The 27,816-nt window shown below is 46.0% G+C and overlaps 1 protein-coding gene across 1 annotated transcript; it reads right to left on the bottom strand.

The window, feature by feature from the left end:
* Nucleotides 1-1,124: 1,124 nt before the first annotated feature.
* Nucleotides 1,125-27,508, bottom strand: RPN1 (ribophorin I). The gene is made up of 10 exons (XM_017885023.1): nucleotides 27,148-27,508; nucleotides 22,536-22,600; nucleotides 20,738-21,044; nucleotides 14,236-14,445; nucleotides 12,201-12,393; nucleotides 8,380-8,479; nucleotides 7,521-7,659; nucleotides 7,183-7,302; nucleotides 3,745-3,990; nucleotides 1,125-1,746 (listed from the first exon to the last, which is right to left on the bottom strand). The coding sequence occupies exons 1-10, from the start codon at nucleotides 27,406-27,408 to the stop codon at nucleotides 1,564-1,566; spliced, it is 1,824 nt and encodes a 607-aa protein (XP_017740512.1). The 5' UTR covers nucleotides 27,409-27,508; the 3' UTR covers nucleotides 1,125-1,563.
* Between the last annotated feature and the right edge of the window lie 308 nt (nucleotides 27,509-27,816).

The raw sequence follows: 27,816 nt of genomic DNA, 5'->3' as shown, positions 1-27,816 counted from the left end.
ATTTTTCCACTTGGCTTCACAACACTACATAGTCCTGGTCTTTCTCGTCCCAGGTGAGGAGAGTCTTGGTCTTTGTCAACCCAAGTGGCCACTATTACTTTGTCATCCTAATGTTCAGTTCTGGATCTCTTATTCTACACCCTTCCTAGGCACTGCCCCTGCCACAGCCTCTTTCTCACCTTTTCCATAACCTTGTCTAGGCCCAGCAGCCCCACGTTTACCACTGCCACACCAGACCTTAGAGTTCCAGGCCTGAGTATCCACCTGCCCAGGGACATTGCCACTTGGATGTCCCAAGCACCTCCATTTTGCCATGTCTGAAACAGAATTCAGTATCAGTTCCTCACAACTGGTCTTCTACAGACTTCCCCAGTAATCCCTCAACCCACCTACCAATATTTAGGCTGTTTGTAAGCCACTCATGCAAACATTCAGTAACCCAACCACATGTCACAGATTGGTCTGAACACCTAGCTGTTAACATAAAGATGAGCATATCAGATAAAACCCCTGCCCTATTGAAGCTAGTTCAGTCATCACACACATTCCAACTGTGGTATATGAGGTGGAGAAGAGGTACAAAGGAAAACAAGAGGGTACCACAGGACTCGACTGAGTGTGGCAGGCCGTGGATGGCTTTCTGACACGGTAACCTTAGGATGTTGCCTGAGGCTAAGCAGGAATTCATTAAGTGGAGACAGGGAGTGAACCCCTGCAGAGAGGAAAGAGGGGCAGAAAGCCTGGCACTCACTGGCACTGTCAATTCTCCACCTGACCTTTCAATCCCTTGCCCCTTGAGAGGAAAAATCTCTGCTTTGCTCATCACTGTTGCCTTGATGCTGAGTAAAACATGACTCACAAGAAAGATGCCAAAACTACAAAAACGGAGGCCTCACTCCACTACTCCATTCTGTGACCTAAGCCACTTCACCTCTTTCAACACTCTGATACCTCTTTCAACACTCTGGTACTAGAATACCTCAGTGTTCTAATAAGTAAAATGTAAATACTTGCCTTACAAACCTGCTGAGAAGCAAATCCATTATTTAATGAATAAAAAGCACTGGATAAAAGCACTATTCCCAAAATTAAGAATTATGAGAGATCTTCCACAGACCAAAAACAAATGTTCATAGTCCCTGCTTTATTTCCCTTTGTTCACACACGCTTTAAAAAAAAAAAAACACATGCACTCACAAAATACCCAAACATCAGGAATTAGAAGGGCATAGAACAGGGGGCTTTATAGGCTGAAAAAATATCCTAGCTTCAGAACAGAATACCAATCAAATATTGAAAATTCCTTCGTTCAAAACACAAAGATGTTTTGTTTTTAATGGGAGTTTTTTTAAGTGTTCTTTTTTTAAAAAAAAAAGTAAAGATTTAAGGACAAACAGCAAGCTTCTCACACTGCCTGAGGCAGGGCCTGGTTTCTCTTCCTTGAAGGCCTTTTACAGATGTCCGCCTTCACTGGCCTCCATGCACAACCTCCCACTACCACCCATTCCGCCTGCCACTGCAAAGTGCAGGCACCCTGGGCCCCCCTGAGGATGCAGGCAGGGGCTACAGGGCATCCAGGATGTGGTCGATCTTGGTGACCAGCTCCTGGCGCTTTCCTGAGATGAGCTTCTCATTCTCAATGTATGTGTCTTTCTTGAGCTTGCCAGCCACCAGGCGCTCAGCCTCCACCGCCGACTTCAGCACCAGCTCCTTGACCTGTGCATCCAGCTTCTGCATTTCGCTCACCTGGCCGAGGTAAGAGCAGGGCAGGACTTGTGAGCGATCCTCCCACACCCCACTCAGCAGGCCCCACCATCTCCCAGGCTTATAGACCCCAGAGCTCCACAGGGATCAGCCACAAATGCAGCCAACACCACAGTGTCCCAGGGCAGCAGGGCTGGCTATGGAGGAAGATAGGCCTGGCTTCAAATGCCAACTTCACCACCCACAAGCCCTGTTCTTACGCCCTTGTAAACAAGCCCTGCACCATCCCTGGGCCTCATCTACGTTCCAGGACTCTGAGGACTGAGTGTGAAAGTACTTGGCAGCACCTGGCATGCGCCCTGGCACAGAGCAGCTCCTCTATGAACGTCACTTCTCTCCCTGCAGCTTGCCAAATTAGGTCCTTAGCATCAATTGCCTTGATGCTGAGTAAAACATGACTCACAGGAAGGATGCAAAAACTACAAAAACGGAGGCCTCACTCCACTACTCCATTCCGTGACCTAAGCCACTTCACCTCTTTCAACACTCTGATACCTCTTTTAGGGATTCAATTAGGCAAAAGATCAATGGCCAGGGAAGGGGGGGGTGACAGCCATTGTCACCTACTGTATGTCACATTGAGGACTGGTATAGTCACATTCATTCAACATTCAACAAATTAGTGAGCCATGGTGCGAGGCAATTCTAGGTTCCAGAAAACAGCACTAAGGACAGATAAGGGATCTTGCCCTTAGATGCTGACATATAATTAACACTTAAGTAGAAGAATAAATTGTTTCAGAAAGTGGTAGGTGTGGGCCAGGCATGGTGGCTCACATCTGTAATTCCAGCACTTTGAAGGCCACGGCAGGCAGAACACTTGAGCTCAGGAGTTCAAGACCAGCCTGGGCAACATAGCAAAACCTCATCTCTACAAAAAATACAAAAAATTAGCCGGGCATGGTGGTGTGCACCTGTGATCCCAGGTACTTGGGAGGCTGAGGTAGAAGGATTGCTTGAGCCTGGAGGTGGGGCTTGCAGTGAGCTGAGATTGCGCCACTACACTCCAGCATGGGCAACAGAGTGAAACCCTGTCTCAAAAACAACAATCAAAAAAAGTGAGGCCGAGTGCAGTGGCTCACGCCTGCAATACCAGCACTTTGGGAGGCCAAGGCGGGCAGATCACGAGGTCAGGAGACCGAGACCATCCTGGCTAACACGGTGAAACCCCGTCTCTACTAAAAATACAAAAAAATTAGCCAGGCGTGGTGGCAGGCACCTGTAGTCCCAGCTGCTGGGGAGGCTAAGGCAGGAGAATGGCGTGAACCCAGGAGGCGGAGCTTGCAGTGAGCCAAGATCGCGCCACTGCACTCCAGCCTGGGCCATAGAGCGAAAAAAGTGGTAGGCGCTATGAGGAAATTCACATAGGGTGAGGAGAGGGAATGCCAGGAAGTGGACAGGGGAGTCAGTGACTCTGAGGGGCACCTCTGCGAAAAGGTTACTATCCTCATTTACAGATAACTCCTTTACATAGCTTGTATCAGGCAGGGTTCTGAATATTTTGCATGCATTAACTCATTTCACACTCACAACCCCTATGAGGGGCTAACAGCATTCTCATTTTACAGATGAGGAAACTGGGGCACAGAAGTTAGGTGACTTGGCCAGGTTTACGAACTCTGAATCAGAGCCTGGATTCAAACCTATTGATTCTAAAGTCTAGGTTCATTTTACCACGACATAAGCGGCCTGGGACCTACAACAGTCTGGCCTCCAGGAGAGGATGCAGCTACACTGGCCATAAGGGCACACAGTGCTGAGGAGGCTGGCAGAGCTTCCTCCACACCCAGCTCATAACCAGGACCCCAAAATCCCTTGTTCCTCCACAAGGATTGGTACCACATGAAAAGCTATGGCCAGATGCAGTCTCATCCCACAAGCATGCAGGTAAGCAAGAGAGCTGCCCAGTGTCTGCCCTAGACACAGCAGTGAGGCATGGAGAGCCCCAAGCCAAGCGACTCAGTGATTACCGACACTTACTCTGTCGCACAGATCAGAGCCCTCTGTCTTCAGCCTGGACTGCAGCAGTGCAATCTCACTGGTCAAGGCCTTGTGTTCGGTCTCCAGGCTCTTCTTGCCACTGTTGAGGGTGGATATGTCCCGGGATTGCTTGTACCTATTGACGGTCTCGTCAAAGTGACGGTAAAGGCCTATTCTCTTGTTGACCAGGGTCAAGACCTGCTCTGTGATGCAGGCTACCTTCATCCTGGCTTCTGCGGCCGGATCCTGAAGGAAGGAGAGGCACCATGTGTGACAACATCCAGGCTTGGGTCCACTCTGATCTTATCTCCCAAAGAACATCTGCCACCACCAGCCATCCAAAAAAAGAAATGCCACCTTCTTGGAAAGTCAAGAGTCAAATCCCTACTGACACCTAATCTGGACCAGGTTCAGCAATGGGCAAAACTAGGGCCATAAAGATGAAGCCGACCTGCCGGGCCTGGTGGCTTATGCCTGTAATCCCAGCACTTTGGGAGGCCAAGGCGGGCAGATCACGAGGTCAGGAGTTCAAGACCAGCCTGACCAATATGGTGAAACCCTATCTCTACTAAAAAAAAAAAAAAAAAAAAAAAAAAATTAGCCGGGCATGGTGGCGGGCGCCTGTAATCTCAGCTACTCAGGAGGCTGAGGCAGGAGGATCACCTGAACCCGGGAGGTGGAGGTTGTAGTGAGCCAAGATTGTGCCACTGCACTCCAGCCTGGGCGACAGAGCGAACTCCATCTCAAAAAAAAGAAAAAAAAAGAAAAGAAAAAGATGAAGCAGACATTTCACTTCACAGTCCAGTAAGGCAGACAGATAGATGTGAACAAGGATGATAATGTCAGTGTGCCCTGCATATGCATTACAGCAGTCTTCCCCATTTAATCAGCAGAAAACATTAGATAAACCAAAATTAAGGGACATTCTATAAAACTAAGTGGACTCTAGACTACAAATGTCAAGGTTATTAAACACAAAGAAAGGACCAGGAATCGTGGGTCACACCTATAATCCCCACACTTTGGGCAGCTGAGGCAGGAGGATCACTTGAGGTCAGGGGTTCAAGACCAGCCTGGGTAACATAATGAGACTCCATCTCTACAAAAAAAAAAAAATGTTGGCCAAGTGCAGTGGCTCACACCTGTAATCCCAACATTTTGGGAGGCCAAGGCAGGCAGACTGCTTGAGTCCAGGAGTTCGAGACCAGCCTAGCCAACATGGCGAAACCCCGTCTCTAATAAAAATACAAAAAATTAGCCAGGCATGGTGGCGCATGCTTGTAGTCCCAGCTACTCAGGGAGCTGAGATGGGAGGATCACTGTAGCCCAGGAGGTCGAGGCTGCAGTGAGCCCTGATCATGCCACTGCACTCCAGCCTTGGTAACAGAGTGAGACTCTGTCTTGGAAAAAAAAAAACAAAAAAAAAACTTTTTTTAATTAGCTGGGCATGATGGCATGCTCCCAAACTACTTGGGAGGATGAGGTGGGAGGATGGCTTGAACCCAGGAGTTTCAGGCTACAGTGAGCTATGATTGACCAGGGGACAGTCAGCAAAATTATGGACTCCATGTTGGTCAACAGTACTAATTAACTGGCCAGTTAATAGTATTAATTAACTAATTAATTAATTACACTACCCATTCTTTGAGGAAGAAGGCACAGAAGGCAGAACAGTGGAGCCACTCACCACAAAGTTCTGAACATGCTGTTCTACCAGATTTTTAGCAACATTACATTTCCTGAATTTGATCATTGTATTGTGATTATGTAAGAGAATACCCTTGCTCTCAGGCTACACACATGCTCAACTATTCCAGGGTAAAGGGGCACAATGTCTACAACTTAACCTCCAATGATTCAGCAAAAATAATTACACACACACCCACACGCATGCATGTACGCATGTACACATGCATACACACACACACAGTTATTCCCCCACTCTCCGACTATCTGCACATACTCAAGTCCTGTAGTTAGCCCTGCAAAACCCAAGCATACAGAAAGTCAACCTCCACATATTTGGTTTCAGATCCCTCAAACACTGTATTGGGTATTGTATTTCCTATCTGCATTTGATTGAAAAAAATCTGGCCAGGCGCAGTGGCTCACACCTGTAATACCAGCACTTTGGGAGGCCGAGGCAGACGGATCACAAGGTCACGAGATTAAGACCATCCTGGCTAACACGGTGAAACCCTGTCTCTACTAAAAATACAAAATATTAGCCGGGTGTGGTGGCACGTACCTGTAGTCCCAGCTACGCGGGAGGCTGAGGCAGGAGAATTGCTTGAACCCAGGAGGCGGAGGTTGCAGCAAGCTGAGAGCACACCACTGCACTCCAGCCCGGGCAACAGAGCAAGACTCCGTCTCAAAAAACAAAAAAAAAAAAAAAGAAAAGAAAAACATCTGCATATAAATGGACCCACACAGTTCAGCTGGATCAACATCTTTGCTCACAGGTCCCACCAAAACCCCTCCCTGCTGTCTCACAAACATCAGCCCCTCCAGCTGAATGCCCTTCCCCACCTTCTTTGCCTGTCACCTCCTCAGGGTAGCCTTGGGGCCTCCCAGGTTGCCCCACTCAAAGCACATCCTTGATGCACACCTGTAGTCCCAGCTACTCAGGAGGCTGAGGCAGAAGAATCGCTCGAACCTGGGAAGCAGAGGTTGCGGTGAGCGGAGATAGTGCCACTGCACTCCAGCCTAGAGACAGAGTGAGACTCCATCTCAAAAAAAAAAGCACACCCTGTGCCTGTCATCACATTCCCACAGTCCTCAAGCACCAGCTATGCTCATCTCCTCCCCCAGGCCTCACCCACCTGACTACAATAAGTGCCTGGTACTAGTGCCTACCCTGGAGCATGGCGCCAAGAGCCCTAAGGAACAATGACAGAATGAGAAATGGAGGAAAGAAGGAAGAAAAGACCAAGAGGATGACCTGAGGATAACGGTAGTGAGGCCTTGGGAGGACCAAGGAGTCACAGAGCCTGTCAGGGAGCAGAGAGTGGGGGTGGGGAGAAGGGTGCTGATGGGGCCAGGTTAGTGGTTTCTGCTCCCAACAAGGAACCACCACAGGGGAAGGGAGAGGGGACACTGGTGAGGCGACTAAGAGAGGAGTTCCACCTCCCAAGTTCCACTGAATAACAAGAAGCAAAACAGCTGAATAACAAGCACCAATCTTTTCGTTTTTCCTACCTCACCTGAGCATCCAAGTTACTCTGTCTCCAGAGCCAAAACAAGACAGAAGCAGGGACTTAACCTCCTGTGCTGGTGACCACAAGCAACAAAAACAAAGTACCCTTCTGGCAAGGATGAGCACAGGCAGTCTTTTGCCCATGGCATCCTGCCCTGGGCTCACTGTGAGGATCAGTGCTCAAGCTGGTGAAATATTACCAAGGACATAAATGACAAGCAGGAAGAAGGCTGAGAGGGTACCTTAGTGATGGAGAAGTCCAGCCGAACATAGATGATGACGGTGAAGAACAGGATGTAGAAGGCCGCCACCACCAGCAAGGGCTCCTGCAGCATGAGCACCTTGTTGAACGTGTAGTGGACCTGGGAGGAGCAAGAGGACAGCTTCATCGGAGCTGCAGGGACACGGGAGCCTAGATTCACCCAGGCTGGCCCACTTGACCTGCTGCCCCACCCTAAGACCAGAAGATGCTGTGAGCTCACATGACTCCAGCCCAAGGAGGGACAGGGGGTGAGTTCTTGGCCCCAGAGCCCACTGTCTGGGGAAGATGACATGGAAGGCAAAAAGTGGAGCCACTCACCACAATGTCCTGAATGTGCTGTTCTACCAGATTTTTCTTGTAGGCAACAATCACAGGGCGGCCGAATGTGTCCAGATAGGTGTAGTGCAGCTCATCTGGCGCACGGCTGATTTCATAGGGACTATCAATTTCAATGTTCCTGGAAGAAGATGGGAATAAAACATAGCCTCCAACCAACTACACAGATAAACCAGGTTTAGAATCAGAGAGTTCCAAGGCTAAGGGGCCTTTCAAGGTCCCTAAGTTTACACTCCTCCACTCTGCTCCCTTCCCAGCTATGGAGAACATCCACTCTCTTGAGACAGGGGAGCAAGTGCCAGAAAGCCCTCTGTTTTAAAGCCCTTGTCTGCTGGGACAACAACTGTCCCTCTGAATCTTCCACTCCCAAGTTCTCACAGGTACTGGCCCCACTCCTTGGAGTGACAAAGTTGACACAGCTCTCCTGTACATCCGACCCAGTGAGTCCCTCGGGGGCTTGAACAGATGCCTCACGGGCTGTTCTGAATGTTCTTTCTCTTCACATGAATAAGAGTTTCTTATGCGGCAGGGGACATGTCCTGCTTTTGTCTGCCCAGGCCCACTGTCCCTTCTCCTGGTAAACAGCACAGCCTGGATCTGCGTGAGGAACTATCCTTCCCCTATGGAATGTTCTCCACAGGAAGAAAATCAAGGGGTCTCTCATTCTGTCAGTCAGAGTGGACATGTCACTCAAGAGAGGCCAAGTAGATGTTCCCTGATAAAGTAAATCTAGAGCAAAGTGACACAAAGACTGTACCCCTAGAACATAGGCTCCCATTAGAGTACCACAAGGGTACAACCAGAAAAATCAGGTGCAAAGGAAAGGAACAGTCACACTCACTTGGCTCCTTCAGGCAGGATGATCTTCACAGTCAGAGAATCTATCACTTGTTCATCAAACACATGGTCTACAAACCTCATCTTCAGTGCATACTGGTCACCTGAAGGATCAAGCATAAGCAATGATGTGGAAAACAGATCAAATGGGCAGGAGAGAAAGAAGTACAGGGGCTCACATAAAGACAAAGCAACTAGACAGCAAAACCAAAAACCCAAGGACCATGTTTACAACAAAACCAGGCAACAAAGTATCTCTACTGAACCACACAACACAGAGACAGGGATAGGGGTCAAAACACCGACAGCCACAAGACCTTCACATTATCAGTGTCTGTAAAGGAGAAAGCAGAGAGAAGCAACAGGGCAACTGGTGTGCTTGAGAACAGCAGAACCCCAAAACACACAACCGGGATTCCCTAGAGAGCACAGAAGGCCAATGTGAGGAGTGGCTGAAACTCGGAGCACTTGTGCACTGCCTAATGGTGAGTGAAACAGGCCTGCAGAAGGTCACGAGTCTGCAGCAGTCTAGTCCCTGAGAGCAGAACTCCCCTTCTGGGATAGTGCCCTACAATGAGGAGAAACTGCTCAACACAATCAAAATTGAGCATGACAGGGACAATGGAACTCAAAAACCATGCAGGGGAAAGCTCAGAAATCAAGTCACATGTTTTTGCAGTATACCACACTAAAATAGCAGAGATCTGGGAAGGTACAAAAGCCACCCTTTCCTTTGGAAAGGTCACATTAAAAATGATCAACAGACAGTGGCCCATGCCTGTAATCCCAGCACTTTGGGAGGCAGAGGCGGGTAGAACACCTGAGGTCAGGAGTTCAAGACCAGCCTGGACAACATGGTGAAACCCTGTCTCTACTACAAAAATTATCCAGGTGTGGTGGCACATGCCTGTAATTCCAGCACCTTGGGAAGCTGAGGTAAGAAAATCACTTGAACCCAGGAGGTAGAGGTTGTAGTAAGCTGAGATTGCGCCACTGTACTCCAGCCTGGGCGACAGTGCGAGACTCCATCTCAAAAAAAAAAAAAAAAGGAAAAGAAAAGAACAAGTTATATAAGAAAAATGGGATGAAAATGAGAACATCCCTATAAGAAAATGAAAACATGCCAGAAAGACGTCCATAAAAACGAACCAGGAGACTGCTCCTACTATTCCAAAACAAGCTAAAGGTATTTAAAAAATGACACAGTGATGCAAGAACAATGTAAACAATTAGAAAAATTCAGGCCGGGCGTGCTGGTTCACGTCTATAATCCTAGCATTTTAGGAGGCCGAGGCAGGTGGATCACCTGAGGTCAGGAGTTCAAGACCAGCCTGGCCAACATAGTGAAATCCCATCTCTACTAAGAATAAAAAATTAGCTGGGCATGGTGGCACGTGCCTGTAGTCCCAACTACTTGGGAAACTGAGGCAGGAGAATCTCTTGAACCTGGCAGGCGGAGGTTGCAGTGAGCTAAGATCACGCCACTGCACTCCAGCCTGGGAGGTTACAGTCAGCTGAGAATGCACCACTGCACTCCAGCCTGGGTGACAGAGTGAGACTCTGTCTCAAAAAAAAAAAAAAAAAAAAAAAAAATTAGAAATAAAAAGCATTTTAGGAATTAAGGCTAAGCTAGATAGAGTGAATATAGATGGATTAGAGTGAATAATAACAAACAATAATGCTTTAAGATAAATGCGAAGAAAAGCAACTTTAATTATTTTTTAGAGACAGAGTCTTGCTTTGTCACCCAGGATAGAGGGCAACTTCCTGGGCTCAAGTGTTACTCCTGCCTCAGCCTCCCAAGCAGCTAAGACTACAGGTGTGAGCCAGATAATTTTCATTAAAAAAAAATTTTGGCCGGGCGCGGTGGCTCAAACCTGTAATCCCAGCACTTTGGGAGGCCGAGACGGGCAGATCACAAGGTCAGGAGATCAAGACCATCCTGGCTAACACGGTGAAACCCCGTCTCTACTAAAAAATACAAAAAAAATCTAGCCGGGAGAGGTGGCGGACGCCTGTAGTCCCAGCTACTCGGGAGGCTGAGGCAGGAGAATGGCGTAAACCCGGGCGGCAGAGCTTGCAGTGAGCTGAGATCCGGCCACTGCACTCCAGCCCGGGCGACAGAGCAAGACTCCATCTCAAAAAAAAAAAAAATTTTTTTGTAGAGACCCGTTTTCACAATGTTGCCCTGGCTGGTCTCAAACTCCTGAGCTCAAGCAATTCTCCTGCCTCAACCTCCCAGAAAAGTTTTAAATGAAGAAACAGGCCTGGCACAGTGGCTTCAACCTATAATTCCAGCACTTTGGGAGGCCAAGGCAAGTGGATCACTTGAGGTCAGTTCAAAACCTGCCTAATGTAGTGAAACCCCATCTCTACTAAAAATACAAAAAATAGCCAGGCATGATGGCAGGTGCCTATAGTCTCAGCTACTCGGGAGGCTGAGGCAGGATAATCGCCTGAACCTAGGAGGCGGAGGTTGCAGTGAGCGGAGATCGCTCCAAGGAAAACAGATGTAGGAGTTAACTGCAGATTAATAGATAAGAAAGGCCAGGCGTGGTGGCTCACGCCTGTAATCCCAACACTTTGGGAGGCTGAGGCAGGTGGACCACGAGGTCAGGAGATCAAGACCATCCTGGCTAATATGGTGAAACCCCATCTGTACTAAAAAATACAAAAAAAAATTAGCTAGGCGTGGTGGTGGGCACCTGTAGTCCCAGCTGCTCAGGAGGCTGAGGCAGGAGAATGGCGTGAATCCTGAAGGCGGAGCTTGTAGTGAGCCGAGAACGCACCACTGCACTCCAGCCTGAGCAACAGAATGAGACTCCGTCTCAAAACAAAACAAAAAAAAGATTAAAGGATAAGACAAATTGAAGAGATTGAAAAGGGCAAAACTAAGGTATAGTATGTAGAGACACATACTTGGGTGTTAAAACTACAAAGAAATTCAAGAAAGTGATTACTCAAAGTCAGGGAAGTGATTACTTAATGGAGAAGGAAGAGGTGCATGAAATGCTTTTTGAGTAGCTAGCAAATTTTGATTTATTGACGGGAGGGGGTGGAGAGTGGCACAAGGTGTTCCTCTTATAATAATTCACTGAACTATATATTTTTTGTGTGGTTTTCTATATCTTATTTTCAACAAAAGGTTTAAAAAAAAAGACTTGGCTGGGCATGGTGGCTCTCACCTACAATCCCAGCACTTTGGGAGGCCGAGGCAGGTGGATCACCTGAGGTCAGGAGTTCAAGACCAGCCTGGCCAACATGGTGCAACCGTGTCTCTACTAAAAATACAAAAAATTAGCTGAGCGTGGTGGTGGGCGCCTATAATCCCATCCACTCGGGAGGGTGAAGCATGAGAATCGCTTCAACCGGGAGGTTGAGGTTGCAGTGAGTCAAGACCGCACCATTCCACTCCAGCATGGGTGGCAAGAGTGAGACTCTGTCTCAAAAAAAAGAAAGACTTGAAGAAAATACCACAAAATGTTTACAATCATTAGTTCTGGGTGCTCATATAAAAGTGTTTTATTATTCTCTGAATTTTTATTTTTTAAATAACTCAAAAACTATTTAAAGGAATTTAAGCGGTTCCATCTGATGACAGAACTACAAGGAGAGGACTTTTACATGCTGTTCGAATTGACTATCAAATGCTTGTATTACTTTTACAATAGTAACTTGTACCCACTTAATAAAAGTTCCTGATAAACCAGCCTTCCTAAGAATGACAAATGAACACTCCCCATCTATAAAGACTGGTAATTGAAAGAAAAAAAATGCACAATATTAAAGAAAAGGTTAGTTTCTCCCTTGCTATTGAAGACTGACCCAAATTATAGAGGTACTCATAGCTTGGGAGGTTGTAGCCAACGATGTAATGAGTCTTCCACCCGCCAAAGAGAGGGAAGCGAGGCCGGATTTCCATCTCTACAGAGTCATCCAAAATAAGGAGGTGGCTGGTGGAAACATTGCCAATCTCATCCCGGTAATAAACATCCTGGGCAGCAGCAGGAAGGATGGTCTGCAAGAGAGTAGATATGCCCTTCTTAACTCCAGGAATCAGCTCAAAGAGGAAATGATCCTAAACACAGAAGACTTTCTGCACCAAGATCCTCACATGGTACTACTTAATTAAAACAGCCCCCAAACACAACCTAAAAAAGTCTAACTTTCCCACAAAGGTTTCAGAATTTCTAGAAATTACGTCGACCTCTCAATCAAGGGTGCTAACTACCCAAATTCTTCTAAACAGTAAATAATTAAGGGAATTGCAAATACCTTTGTGAACACTGAAGACTTGATACAAAGGTAAAAATTATTTTTCAAGTTATTTTGCAGATAAAGATGGAAGACGGAAGAAATTTCATCAAATTACTAGGTGGTAGGGTTACAGAAAGGGTTTTTCTACTTGATATTCTTCATTGTATCTTCCAAATCTGTCAGTGTATTTTGATCATGGGAGGAAGGGATAACACCTTTTTTCACATACTGACCCCTTCTATCACACATAAGTTAAAAAAAAAGTTTATAAGATTTCATTTATAAGACAAAAAAGATTTAAAAACTGTATGCAATATGATAAAATGTTTTTTAAAAACATTACAAAAGGGCCAGGCACAGTGGCTCACACCTGTAATCCCAGCAGCCTGTAATCCCAGCACTTTGGGAGGCCAAGACGGGTGAATCATCTGAGGTCAGCAGTTGGAGACCAGCCTGACCAATGTGATGAAACCCCGCCTCTACTATAAACACAAAAATTAGCTGGGCATGGTGGCTTGCGCCTGTAATCCCAGTTACTCAGGAGGCTGAGATAGGAGAATTGCTTGAACCCGGGAGGCAGAAGTTGCAACGAGCCAAGATCGGGCCATTGCACTCTAGCCCTGGGCAACAATAGTGAAAACTCCATCTCAAAAAAAAAAAAAAAAAAAAGAACAAAGAAATAGGTCAAAATGTCAGCTGAGTTTGGGTGGTGTGGTACTGAGTATGCTTTTCCTTTTTCTATTCAAATTTTCATTTAAAAAATATGGTTTAGGCAGGGCGTGGTGGCTCACACCTGTAATCATAGCACTTTGGGAGGGCAAGGGAGGCAGGTCACTTGAGGCCAGGAGTTCAAGACCAGCCTGCCCAACATGGTGAAACCCCATCTCTACTAAAAATACAAAAAATTAGGCCAGACGTGGTGGCTCACGCCTGTAATCCCAGCACTTTGGGAGGCCGAGGCAGGCGGATCACGAGGTCAGGAGATCAAAACCATCCTGGCTAACACGGTGAAACCCCGTCTCTACTAAAAATACAAAAAATTAGCCGGGCATGGTGGCGGGAGCCTGTAGTCCCAGCTACTCAGGAGGCTGAGGAAGGAGAATGGCGTGAACCAGGGAGGGGGAGCTGGCAGTGAGCCAAGATCACGCCACTGCACTTTAGCCTGAGCAACAGAGCGAGACTCTGTCTCAAAAATAAATAAATAAATAAATAAATACAAACCACCTCCTGGGTTCAGGTCATTCTCCTGCCTCAGCCTCCCAAGTAGCTGGGACTACAGGCACTCGCCACCACGTCCGGCTAATTTTTTGTATTTTTAGTAGAGACGGGGTTTCACCGTGTTAGCCAGGATGGTCTCAATCTGATCGAGATCCACCCGCCTCGGCCTCCCAAAGTGCTGGGATTACAGGCGTGAGCCACCGCACCCAGTCATGGGGGGGTATTTTTAAAGATTCTGTTGGTTTCTAACACTCCCAATCAACAACATAAGCATCAGTCAACCCTAAACAACTGCCTATATATTTAGCTAGTTTCAAAAAGCAAAGAGTAAGTAGCTATGATGAAGTCCTCGTTTCTCACAATGTCCAAGTTGAACATTCCATACCTTAAAAGAACGGATGGAGGATATTCCACTATCTGGCTGTCTCTGGTAATCATAGCGTGAGAAAGGCCCCTTAAGCACAGCTCCTGTGTGCTTCAAGTCCACATTTTCTTCCACAGCAATATTACCCCAGTGAGAGACTTCAATGACTCGGGTCATGCTGGTGATGGTCAGGAAAGGGCTGTTGTTCTCATAATGTACTTTAAAAGTATCCTGGAAGGAAGGAAACAAATAGTCCAAATTTTGGCAACAGAGAAGTCACCATTAGTTTAAATCAAATTGATTGGAGACAACCTATGTATCAGCAACAGAATGGGTAAATTATGATGTATCCAACGTATGCAACATTGTAAAATGTTTACTAGGAATTCTTGTTGACATATGGGAAAAAATGTTTATGATATATTATTCAAAAAGTAGGACACAAAACAATAACTAATGTGTTTGGAGCTGACTGTATGTATTAGGCAGTTTTATGAGTTCTAAATAAGTGCATTATCTCATTTCATTCTCAAGACAATATGATGAAGTAAGAACTACTTATCCCCATTTGACAAATAAAAATCTCAAGGCCTAGCAGTTTCCATTACCTTGTTCAAAGTCATAAACCTAAGTAGCAATACAAGGTCTGCTAAGTTCTGACTTCGCTTTTTTTTTTTTCCTTTTTGAGACCAGAGTCTTGCTCTGTCACCCAGGCTGCAGTACAGTGGTACAACTTCAGCTCACTGCAACCTCCGCCTCCTGGGTTCAAGCGATTCTCTTGCCTCAGCCTCCCAAGTAACTGGGATTACAGGCGTGCATCACCACATCTGGCTAATTTTTGTATTTTTAGCAGAGATGGTGTTTCACCATGTTGACCAAGCTGGTCTCGAACTCCTGACCTGAGGTGATCGCCCACCTTGGCCTACCAAAGTGCTGGGATTACAGGCGTAAGCCACCACGCCGCCCAGCCAGCTATCATGCCCAGCCTGACTTCACTCTTCTATATGTTAAACATCACCTCTCAATAAGGCCCAACACACCTTGCTTCCCAAAAGTCCATGAAAAAGACAATCTATTTTGTTAGCTCTTACAGCTAGCTTATTCACTAGTTTATTCACTCATTCTATGACTAGATTTTTAAAAGTACAATTCACTCATAATCATATTTGATAGCATTTAATGCCAGTACAAGCAAGGGCATAGGGAAACCAGCAGTTTCACACAGCTGGAATCCTAAAAAATTGATTAAATCTTTTGAAAAACTACTTGGCAAACTACAGCAAGAGGTTTTCTTTTCTTTTTTTTTTAATTTTTTTTAATGAACAGGGGTGCAGTGAGTGGCACAATCTTGGCTCAATGCAGTCTCAACTTCCTGGGCTCAAGCAATCCTCCCACCTCAAGCCCTATGAGTAGCTGGGATTCCAAGTGCATGCCACCATGCCCAGCTAATTTTTTTTATTTTTTGTAGGGACAGAATTTCACCACGTTGCCCAAGGTGGTCCCAAGCAATCTACCCACCTTGGCCTCCCAAAGTGCTGGGATTACAAGCATGAGCCACTGTGCCCAACCAGCAAGAGATTTAAAAATGTTCATATCCTTCAATTTGAAAAGCATTACTTCAGAAAATCCTGAGAATACAAAGTTATGTGCAGAGATGTATATTATAATATTAAATAGAAAAAAAAAAAAAACTAACTGTTTAACTACAGAAACTAGGCAAATGAGCTCTAGGACATCAAATCAGTGAGTTAGCCACTTAAAAACGGTGTAGTGGCTGGGCACGGTGGCTCATGCCTGTAAACTTTAGGAGGCCAAGGCAGGCAGATCACAAGGTCAGAAGTTTGAGACCAGCCTGGCCAATACGGTGAAACCTCGTCTCTACTAAAAATAGAAAAATTAGCCAGGCGTGGCCCGGCACAGTGGCTCATACCTGTAATCCCAGCACTTTGGGAGGCCGAGACAGGTGGATCACGAGGTCAGGAGATTGAGACCATCCTGGCTAACACGGTGAAACCCCGTCTCTACTAAAAATACAAAAAAATTAACCGGCCTGGTGGCGGGCGCCTGTAGTCCCAGCTACTCGGGAGGCTGAGGCAGGAGAATGGTGTGAACCTGGGAGGTGGAGCTTGCAGTAAGCCGAGATCACGCCACTGCACTCCAGCCTGGGCAACAGAGCGAGACTCTGTCTCAAAAATAAAAAAATAAAATAAAAATAAAAACATAAAAAAAAAAGAAAAGAAAAATTAGCCGGGCGCGGTGGCTCAAGCCTGTAATCCCAGCACTTTGAGAAGCCGAGACGGGCGGATCACGAGGTCAGGAGATCGAGACCATCCTGGCTAACACAGTGAAACCCCGTCTCTACTAAAAAAAGTACAAAAAACTAGCCGGGCGAGGTGGCGGGCGCCTGTAGTCGCAGCTACTCGGGAGGCTGAGGCAGGAGAATGGCCTAAACCCGGGAGGCGGAGCTTGCAGTGAGCTGAGATCCGGCCACTGCACTCCAGCCTGGGCGACAGAGTGAGACTCTGTCTCAACAAAAAAAAAAAAAAGAAAGAAAGAAAAATTAGCCGGGTGTGGTGGCGGGCGCCTGTAGTCCCAGATACTCAGGAGGCTGAGGCAGGAGAATCGCTTGAACCCAGGAGGTGGAGGTTGCAGTGAGCCAAGATTGAGCCACTGCACTCCAGCTTGGGTGACGGAGCAAGACTCTGTCTCAAAAAAAAAAAAAAAAACAAACATGGTTTACAGGCCGTCCGGGTACAGTGGCTCATACTTGTAATCCCAGCACTTTGGGAGGCCACAGTGGGTAGATCATTTGAGGTCAGGAGTTTGAGACTAGCCTGGCCAACACGGTGAAACCCTGTCTCTACCGAAAAATACAAAAATTAGCCAGGCGTGGTGGCACATGCCTGTAAGTCCCAGCTACTGGGAAGGCTGAGGTGGGAGAATCACTTAAACTCAAGAGGCAGAGGTTGCAGTGAACTGAGACTGCACCACTGCACTCTAGCCTGGGCGACAAGAGTAAGACCCTGTCTCAAAAAAAAAAAAAAAAGTTGACAAAGGTAATGTAGTAATATGTAAAATGCTTAGAGAATATTCTAAGTGGCAAAGGTATTACACAATCCTTTTACATAATATGACATTAAACATAATATATATATTAAAAAGCCCTATGCTTAGAAATGACTCAGGTACTAAAATGTCAATAGTGTCGATAGTGGTGGTGAACTGACCTCAAATCTTCCTTTGTATTTGCCAAATGGTCTCTCATGAACTTTTATTTATTTATTTTTTTTTTTGAGACAAAGTCTCACCCTGTTGCCCAGACTAGAGTGCAACGGCGTGATCTCAGTTCACTGCAAACTCCACCTCCCGGGTTCAAGTGATTCTCCTGCCTCAGCCTCTCAAGTAGTTGGAATTACAGGCACATGTCACCATGCCTGGCTAATTTTTTGTATGTTTAGTAGAGATGGGGTTTCACCATGCTGGCCAGGCTGGTCTCAAACTCCTGACCTCGTGATCTGCCAACCTCGGTCTCCCAAAGTACCAGGATTACAAGCGTGAGCCACCGCACCCAGCCTCTCAAGAACATTCTATTATTAAAATGGAGGAAAATTTGAAAACCCAAAATATTTATATTTTTAAAAGCCTGCATAGAGGAAAATCAAATCAGTGTCCCAATATGAACTCTCACTCAGTTTTAAGTAAGTAAAAGAAATCATGCAGTTAGAGAAAGCACAGCTCAGAGTGGCAAGGCTGTCATCTTCACAGTGGGCACGTGGGCCCTGGGCACTCTGCAACCACAACAGGAGGCACAGAGACCCTCCCCCTCCCCAAAAACAACCCCACAGAGCAACAATATACATAGGGAGCTATGTTTTGAGACATGGAGGAATATGAGTATGTTTACTATAAATCTGTACACATTTAGAAGGAAGCACTAGAAGAATAAACCAAAAGCTAACATAAATGGTTACCAAGGAGAACAAATGAACGGGAAAATTGGAAGCAAGAATTCTCTGACTATAACTTGCCTGTTTTTTTGGAGACAGAGTCTTGCTCTGTTGCCCAGGCTGGAGTGCAGTGACATGATCTTGGCTACTGCAACCCCTACCTCCTAGGTTCAAGCAGTTCTCGTGCCTCAACCTCCCTAGTAGGTGGGACTACAGTTGAGTGCAACTACACCCAGCTAATCTTTGTATTTTTAGTAGAGATGGGGTTTCACCATGCTGGCCAGGCTGGTCTTGAACTCCTAGCTTCAAGTGATCTGCCCCACCTCAGTCTCCCAAAGTGCTGGGATTACAGGCATGAGCCAGTGCACCTGGCCTTATAACTTGTGAGATATATATATATAACTTAAAATGGTACACTTGGCCTTATGTATGTATGTATGTGTATGTGTGTGTGTGTGTGTATATATGCACCTTATGTAAGCGCACTTATATATAAGGCCATATATATATATATGCACCTGGCCTTTTAACTTGTTATATATAACTTGTTATATATAATTGTGTTACATATAACTTGTTATATATAATTGTGTTACATATAACTTGTTATATATAATTGTGTTACATATAACTTGTTTTTATAATTGTGTTACATATAACTTGTTATATATAATTGTGTTACATATAACTTGTTATATATAATTGTGTTACATATAACTTGTTTTATAATTGTGTTATATATATCTTGTTTTATAATTGTGTTATATATATCTTGTTTTTATAATTGTGTTATATATAACTTATTTTATATAATTTTAACTATGAAATCATGTTGTTTTCACATTCAAAAAATTAAGTTAATAAAAAGTTCTTAAAAGTTTAAAACAACCCAAGATGAACAGCCCTAACTATGTATCAAACTGACATTTGAAACATAAAAAAACAGGCCAGGCGCGGTGACTCACAACTGTAATCCCAGCACTTTGGGAGGCCAAGGCAGGCGGATCACCTGAGGTCAAGAGTTCAAGACCAGCCTGGCAACATGGAGAAACCCCGTCTCTTACTAAAAATACAAAAATTAGCCAGGCGTGGTAACAGGCACCTGTAATCCCAGCTACTCGGGAGGCTGAGGCAGGAGAATTGCTTGAACCCAGGAGGCAGAGGTTGCAGTGAGCCAAGACTGCCCCACTGCACTCCAGCCTGAGTGACAGATCAAGACTCCTCCTCAAAAAATAAAAATAAAAAAAGAAAGACAAAAAAAAGACAAAAAAAAAACAAAGAAACAATTATTTCACGTAGCATTAGAACAAAGTATTTTGATTGCACATCCTTAGTGACACATGTTCTAAACACACAGAGAGATGCAAAGCAATCTTTTTTTTTTAGAGTGGGGTGGTGCAATCATAGATAACTGTAGCCTTAACCTCCTGGGCTCAAGTAATCCTCCCACCGCCTCCCAAGTAGCTGGGACTACAGGAGTGTGTCACCATGCCCAGCTTAATATTTTTTGTAAAAATGAGGTCTCACTATGTTGCCCAGACTGGTCTTGAATTCCTGAGCACATATGATCCTCCCGTATCGGCCTCCCAAAGTGCTGGGATTATAGGCATGAGCCACTGCACCCAGTGCAAAGAAATCTTAAACGTCTAAAATATCCATATTTTTTAGAAATGGTATGGAAGTAGGTAGAGTAAAAAGACATGACTCCTGAGATTTCCTTTAAAATTCTCTAGCAAAGAGGCCAGGGACCATGGCTCATGCCTGTAATCCCAGCACTTTGGGAGGTCAAGGCAGGAAGATCACTTGGGCCCAGGAGTTTGAGACTAGCCTGAGCAACAAAGCAAGACCATGTCTCTACAACAAAAATAAAAAATTAAATGGGCATGGTGACACACGCCTGTCATTCCAGCTACATGGGAGGCTGAGCTGGGAGGATGGACTGAGCCCAGGAGTTTGAAGTTACAGTGAGCTATGATCATGCCACTGTACTCCAGGCTGGGCAACAGAGCTGGATCCTGTCTCTTAAAAAAAAAAAATTTTTTTAAGTACTCCACCAAAGAAAAAAAGAGGTAGGTTAATTATGGTAACCTGATAACCACTGAATCTAAGTGATGTGTGTGGGAGTTTATACTAGTCTTTGTACTTTGGCATGTTTGCAATTTGCCATAGTAACAAAATCTTTGTAAGCCTTAATTTCGCCCTCTCCCTTCAAGTTCCAACCGAGGCCCAACATTCAAGGAAGGCCTTCAACCACTCAGACAGCTTTGCTACCCCAGTATCTGCCCAGCCACACTATCTCAAGTCCTTACTGCCTCTGCATGGAATGTCTTGCTTCCAATTCCCCAATACCCATTCCACCTCTCCGAATGCTACCCCCAGCCTCTACCTGTGATCCCCAAAGGAGAAACAGGACCCCCATGGAATCATTTCACTGCAGGTTAAACACTTTTGGGATGACCTTAGAAATGACTGCAGATTCCATCCACCCCACACCACCCAAGCCTATCAACAGGTAGTCACTCTGCAAGACATTCTCTGAAGCAGACAGGGATGGGCTGGACTCCACCTGAGCCTACCTGACTATAGGCAGGGACATCTCTGAAAGGCCCATAATCCAGTAGGTCCTCGGAGCGCGTGGGGTTCCCCAGTTTGGTGTAGCTCTCCACATTTCGAGAGGCAACCTTCACACGCATGGTTTGTGTCTTCGTTGGATAGGGAGAGTAGAAATAATGGTTCCCCTCAAACACCACAAACTGTTTCTCTGACTGGGTGATCTGGGTTGGATACGGCTGAAGCACATGGGTGTAGACTGTTTCCACAATGACTGAAATCTTGGCCCCAGGATCAAGAGCAACTGGGAGCTTGACTATGAAGAATCTCCCACTAAAGGAAGAACAAGGCAAGAGAAATAAGAGAGACTGAGGATACTGAAAACACTAGTAGCAGTTCAAACTCAGAATAAAATTTTGAACCCAAAACAAAAGCAATTATCTTTAAGAGATCACCTTTTTCTTTTTGAGCTGGAGTCTCGCTCTATCACTCAGGTTGGAGTGCAATGGTGCGATCTCGGCTCACTGCAACCTCTACCTCCTGGGTTCAAGCGATTCTACTGCCTCAACCTCCCAAGTAGCTGGGGATTACTTATTAGAATGTTTTTAACTTTTGTTCCATTGTTTTTTTTTTTTTTTGAGACGGAGTCTCGCTCTGTCACCCAGGCTGGAGTGCAGTGGCCAGATCTCAGCTCACTGCAAGCTCCGCCTCCCGGGTTCACCCCATTCTCCTGCCTCAGCCTCCCGAGTAGCTGGGACTACAGGCGCCGCCACCTCGCCCGGCTAGTTTTTTGTATTTTAGTAGAGACGGGGTTTCCCCGTGTTAGCCAGGGTGGTCTCGATCTCCTGACCTCGTGATCCGCCCGTCTCGGCCTCCCAAAGTGCTGGGATTACAGGCTTGAGCCACCGCGCCCGGCCTGTTCCATTGTTGAACATTTACGTTGTTTTACACTCTTGCTATTTATAAACAGCCCTGAAAGAAACAGCTAGATATTTGTCTTAAAAGACCTAAATTATTTTTTTTCTTTTTCTGAGATGGAGTGTTGCTCTGTCACCCAGGCTGGAATGCAGTTATGCGATCTCAGCTCACTGCAACTTCCACCTCCCAGGTTCAAGCGATTCTCTTGCCTCAGCCTCCCGAGTAGCTGGGACTACAGGCACCTGCCACCGTGTCCGGTTAATAAAAGACTTAAATTATTATATTAAATGTGATCTCTTGGCCAGGTGTGGGGGCTCACACCTGTAATCCCAGCACTTTGGGAGGCCAAGTCAGGCGGATCGCCTGAGGCCAGGAGTTCAAGACCAACTTGGGTAACATGGCAAAACCCTGTGTCTACTAAAAATACATACACACACACACACACACACACAAGCCGTGTGTGGTGGTACACACCTCTAGTCTCAGCTACTCAGGAGGCTGAGGTGGAAGGATGGTTTGAGCCCTGGAGGTGGAGGTTGCAGTGAGTCAACATGGCACCACAGTAATGCAGCCTGGGCAACAGAGCCAGACCCTGTCTCAAGAAAAAAAAAAAAAAAAAGTCCTCTAAGACAGATGCAGTGGTTCACACCTGTAATGCCAGCACTTTGAGAGGCCAAGGCAGGAGGATGGCTTGAGCTCAGGAGGTCAAAATCAGCCTGGGCAACATAGCTAGACCTCCTCTCTACAAAAAAAAAAAAAAAAAAAAAAAAAAAAGAAAGAAAGAAAAGAAAAAATGTGTAATACAGCAGGCACTTCCTAAGCAACTTTCCTAGTTTATGATCCCATATGATCCCAACCCTGACATACCCTTTAACAAGAGACAAGGTATATTGTTTGTCAGCTTACCTTTTACCCTTAATTTTGGTTTCACGTACTTCCAAATTGTTGTCTTCCTCATCTTCTCCCTTCACCTAGAACACAAAAAAATAGTTTATTCTTCACATCTTTTGGCTTCTAAATTTTGAGTCAATAATTAACCAAGTGCTTTAGTATATCCCCATTAAAGTAGTCAAATTACCAGAACTTTTCAGAGATTGAATTTTCTTTTCAGTAACAATTTTTTTTCTCTGAAACACAAGAATATTGTCCAAGACTTACTTTTATAAAGTGGCATATGGCCAGACGCAGTGGGTCAAACCTGTAATCCCAGCACTTTGGGAGGCTGAGACAGGTGGATCACCTGAGGTCAGGAGTTCGAGAACAGCCTGACCAACAAGGAGAAACCCTATCTCTACTAAAATTACAAAATTAGCTAGGCATGGTGGCGCATGCCTGTAATCCCAGCTGCTCAGGAGGCTGAGGCAGGAGAATCGCTTGAACCTGGGAGGTGGAGATTGCAGTGAGATGAGATCGCACCATCACACTCCAGCCTGGGCAACAAGAGCAAAACTTCGCCTCAAAATAAATAAATAAATAAATAAATAAAAGTGGCATAAAACTTCTATAAATGCATAACATTTTCCTGAATGATGAAATACACAGAAAGATTACACTTCCAAATATACTTCTCAAAGGCCCCTTTCTTGATGCTTTTCTTCCTCATTTATATTCAAATAAGCATACTCAAAGAAATGTATTTAGTGATATAACAGAAAAGTCTCGGGGCCGGGCGTGGTGGTTCACGCCTGTAATCCCATCACTTTGGGAGGCCAAGGCAGGTGGATCACCAGGTCAGGAGTTCAAGACCATTCCGGCCAATAGAGTGAAACCCCGTCTCTACTAAAAATACAAAATATTAGCCAGATATGGTGGTGTATGCCTGTAATCCCAGCTACTCGGGAGGCTGAGGCAGGAGAATTTCGTGAACCTGGGAGGCGGAAGCTGCAGTGAGCTGAGATCATGCCACTGCACTCCAGCCCAGGTGACAGTGCAAAACTCCGTCTCAAAAAAAAAAAAAAGTCTCATGGGTTTTATTTTTTATTTTTGTACAGACAGGGTCTCCCTATATTGCCCAGACTGGTTTCGAACTATTGGGCTCAAGCAATCCTCCCACAGATTACAGGCATGAGATACAACGCCCAGCTTAAAACTGTTTTTTCACTAATATAAAAGTTAAAACTGGCCAGGCACAGTGGCTCACGCCTATAATCCCAGCACTTTGGGAGGCGGGGGGGGGTGGATCACCTGAGGTCAGGAGTTCGAGACCAACCTCACCAACATGGTGAAACTTCATCTCTACTAAAAATACAAATTAGCTGGGCATGGTGGTGGGCGCCTGTAATCCCAGTTACTTGGGAGGCTGAGGCAGGAGAATTGCTTGAACCCAGGAGGCGGAGGTTGCAGTAAGCTGTGACCATGCCACTGCGCTCCAGCCTGGGCGACAAGAGTGAAACTCCATCTCAAAAAAAAAAAAGTTGGCCGGGCGCGGTGATTCACATTTTGAGAGGCTGAGACAGGCAGATCACCTGAGGTCAGGAGATCGAGACCATCCTGGCCAACATGGTAAAACCCCATCTCTACTAAAAATACAAAAATTAGCCAGGCGTGGTGGCGGGCACCTGTAAAGCCCAGCTACTTGGGAGGCTGAAGCAGGAGAATCACTTGAACCTGGAAGACGGAGGTTGCAGTGAGCCGAGATCATGCCACTGCACTCACTCCAGCCTGGGCGACAGAGTGAGACTCCCTCTCAAAAAAAAAAAAAAAAAAAACAGTTAACAGTGGCAAAAATCCCTTGGGGAGGAGCCAGTGACCACTGTTTGGGGTACCCTCATAGCAACAAGCTATGTAACCAGGAAAAGGATGTTCACTCCAGCAGGCTGCAGGGGTTTTCTGAGAAAGAGTAGTTATCTCCAATCATAAGACTCTGGAGCAGGCTGCAAGGGAGAAGTGTATACATACCCCACTGATCTCTCTGCCAACCCACCCTCAACTGAAAAAAACAAAAATTAGTCTATCTTTTAGGACTTAAGTAGTGATTCCCAGTAAGATACAAAAAGCTGTAATGGTTAACTTTTAAAATATTACATCAAAAAGCCTAAAACAATCATACATTCATCCTCAATAAAGCTGTACAGTCTAACACAAACAACAAGTTTCATTACGTTGACTAGAATCTTATCACAATGGGAACCAGCCAGGCCAAGTGCAGTGGCTCACACCTGTAATCCCAGCACTTTGGGAGGCCGAGTCGGGCGGATCACGAAGTCAAGAGATCAAAACCATCCTGGCCAACATGGTGAAACCTTGTCTCTATGAAAAAAACACAAAAATTAGCTGGCCATGGTGGCACGCGTCTTTAGTCCCAGCTACTCAGGAGGCTGAGGCAGGAGACTCACTTGAACCCGGGAGGCAGAGGTTGCACTGAGCTGAGACCGCGCCACTGCACTCCAGCCTGGCAACAGAGCGAGACTCCATCTCAAAAAAAAAAAAATACAAAAATTAGCCGGGCATGGTGGCATGGGCCAGTTACTCCAGAGGCTGAGACAGGAGAATCACTTGAACCCAGGAGGCAGAGGTTGCAGTGAGCCAACATAGCGCCATTGCACTCCAGCTTGGGCAACAAGAGTGAAACTCCGTCTCAAAACAAAAAAAAAAAGAAAGAAAGAAAGAAAGAAAAGAACCCACTGAAAAACATTTCAGCAACCTCATCAGTTTCCAACACAACTGTTGGAAAATATGCACCTCCTTGTTAAGTTCATCATCCAGTTGTTTCCCACTAGGATAGGAGTACAAAATAGCACATATATCCATTTAACTCGTGTCTTGGACTACAAAATTGAAAATGATTTTAAATAAATCTGTTGATGTGACTGCAGGTCTTATACCCAATACAACCCTACCTCACAGCCATCAAAGCCAGAAGAGGCAACATTATACAGTGTGAGAATACACAAATTATGGAATAAGCTGGAGCCCTGACTTACTCTGCACTGTAAGACCACATGTAGGGGGCTAAATAACTTAATCTGCCAGACTACAGCCTCCTTGCCTGCTATATGAGGACTTATACCTTAAATGGTTGCTATGAGGGCTAAATTAAAATATATTTAAAATACCCACCGTAATACCTGACACAAAGTAGAGTCCCAGTAAGAAAGTATCTTACTACAAAAACAAAGAACAAAACGAAACTTCTGGAGGTGACAGATATGTTTATTACCCGGATTGTGGTAATGGTAACACCAGTGTATATGTATTTTGAATATATTAATAATAGGCAGTTTTTTGTATACCAATTATACCTCAATAAAGTTGGGAGAAAAAATAAAAACAAGATAAAATAAGCGCATTAACCTAGCTCGCAGGCATGATGGCAGGATAGCCGAGCTCCTGCTGTGGTCCACTTATACTGTAACAAGCTCATTAAATCACAACTGGCTTCTATAAAGAATGGGATTTAACATTCAAGACATTCAAAGGTGGCAAGGCAAATTTACATGAGGTTTTGATCTATCTTTCCACAAGCCTATTTCATCATGGACAAGGCATGAAAGAAAATAGGAGTCATTTCAGAAACGTAATCTCTATAAACCCAGCTTTATAGCTCCATATTCAGTCAGAGAACGAAGTTTGCTTAGAGGGAAATGTGACACTATAATGACTATTCTCTCAACAAATAATTAGGTAATCATTTAATGAAATTGTTTAACAACAATAGTAATAAAAAACAAACCTCTGTGTATGTATATTCTCTCTACTCTCAAACCCAACATTTTCTTTGGTGATCACTGAAATACCTGGAAACATTTAAGCCAAACAGCCATTTATCGCCGAGATTAAAAATGAGAAGCAGCAGGGGGAAGGGAGAAAACTGGACTTTCCTTTTCTGTACGGCATAAGAGAACTTATATTACGTGCAGGAATTTCAAAATTAACTTTAAGAAGAGTTTTAACATTTAGAAAGTGTTCATTAGCAACCTTAAGAAATGCGTCACATTAATAGGGATTTCAAGTGATTACCGAGTTAAAAATGCGAAACCTGTTACATTTCTGATGGTTCTCTATGTCTAAAAAGAAGCACCTACAACGGACCAGATACTGAATTAAGAGAACGAAATTCATTTTAATTCATGTATTTGTCCTCCATTTGGGTGACCGCGTCAGGCCGTGAGAAATAAAGTCCGGCGCCCGCTGGCACCGGGCCAAGCGGCTGCCGCGCTCGCCTTACGGAAGGAAGATGCGTTCTACCCGCCGGAGGTCGCCGGAGCGGTGCCGAGAACGGCCCAAGCAGAGGCAAGCTCCGAGGAGGGTCCGCCGCGAATCCCAGCAGCTGCTCACGTGAGCAGCGACCGGCGCGGGGGCAGACCAGTGCTGACGTGGCCCAGGCATGAGGGCGGGCGTGCACCGGCCGCGGAGGCGCCGGGGCCCCGAGGCAATCCCACGGACCCCTGCGCCCCGCCCGCCGCCCAGGTCTCCGCATTTCCTGAGGCCTAGAGGGGCGCGGGCGGAGTCGGGGGACCGGCAGGAAGGGAGGCGGGAAAGGCCCCGGGAGCGGCGGCGAGGGATGGCCCACACTCACCTGCACGCCCAGGTGCGCCAGCCGAGACTCGAGCTCAGGCTCCAAAGCCAGAAGGAAAGAGGAAGCTCGGGACGTGGAGCTGCCGCCCAGGTGCGCCAGGACCACCTCGGCAGTCACCTTAGCCAGGTGGCTGCTTAGGTCCACTGTGCGCTTCACGTCCTCGTTGATCAGCGGCGGTGTCTCGGAGGAGGCACTGCCTGGCGCCGGGGTCCAGGACCCAAGCAACAGGAGAAGAAACAAGCCGGCGGCTGGCGCCTCCATGACCGAGAAGAGCAGAGGGCCAAGGCGGGCAGAGCCCCGCCGCGGTAGCCCGCCCTCCCGCCACTGAGCAGCCGCTCATTGGGCAAGGGCTGGTGACACAAGATGGAGGCGCCCAACAAGGAAGGACCCTGTCTCCAGGGCAACCGGGAAGTCGACCCGGCGCCTGATTGCAAACCCCTCTCAGAGCTACCCGGGCTATCCTGTTTCTAGTGCGAGTGCACTTATTAAATTTCACTTACCGAATTTTTACAGGAGCGGCACTTGCCTAGGTCTCTACTCTCTCCTACCATTCTTCCTGTCCAATAATTCTGCTCGTTTTGCTCCTTAAAACCGTGAAATTTTGCTCAGACTAAGAAAGTAAAAGTCGGCCTTCGTCATCCACCGATGGATGCTAAAATTAGTAGGCAG

Source organism: Rhinopithecus bieti, unplaced genomic scaffold, assembly GCF_001698545.2.
Source record: "Rhinopithecus bieti isolate Rb0 unplaced genomic scaffold, ASM169854v2 scaffold_13262, whole genome shotgun sequence".
Classification (NCBI taxonomy): domain Eukaryota; kingdom Metazoa; phylum Chordata; class Mammalia; order Primates; family Cercopithecidae; genus Rhinopithecus; species Rhinopithecus bieti.
This window is presented reverse-complemented; position numbering and strand designations above follow the sequence as displayed.

Bases quoted from the DNA above. Each gene is read 5' to 3' on its own strand.
- RPN1 (XM_017885023.1), bottom strand. From the start codon at position 27,408: ATGGAGGCGCCAGCCGCCGGCTTGTTTCTTCTCCTGTTGCTTGGGTCC. The intron at 7,660-8,379 runs GTGAGTGTGACT...ATCTTCTTCCAG, and splicing joins ATCCTGCCTGAAGGAGCCAA to GAACATTGAAATTGATAGTC. The intron at 3,991-7,182 runs GTACCCTCTCAG...TCCTTCCTTCAG, and splicing joins TGGACTTCTCCATCACTAAG to GATCCGGCCGCAGAAGCCAG.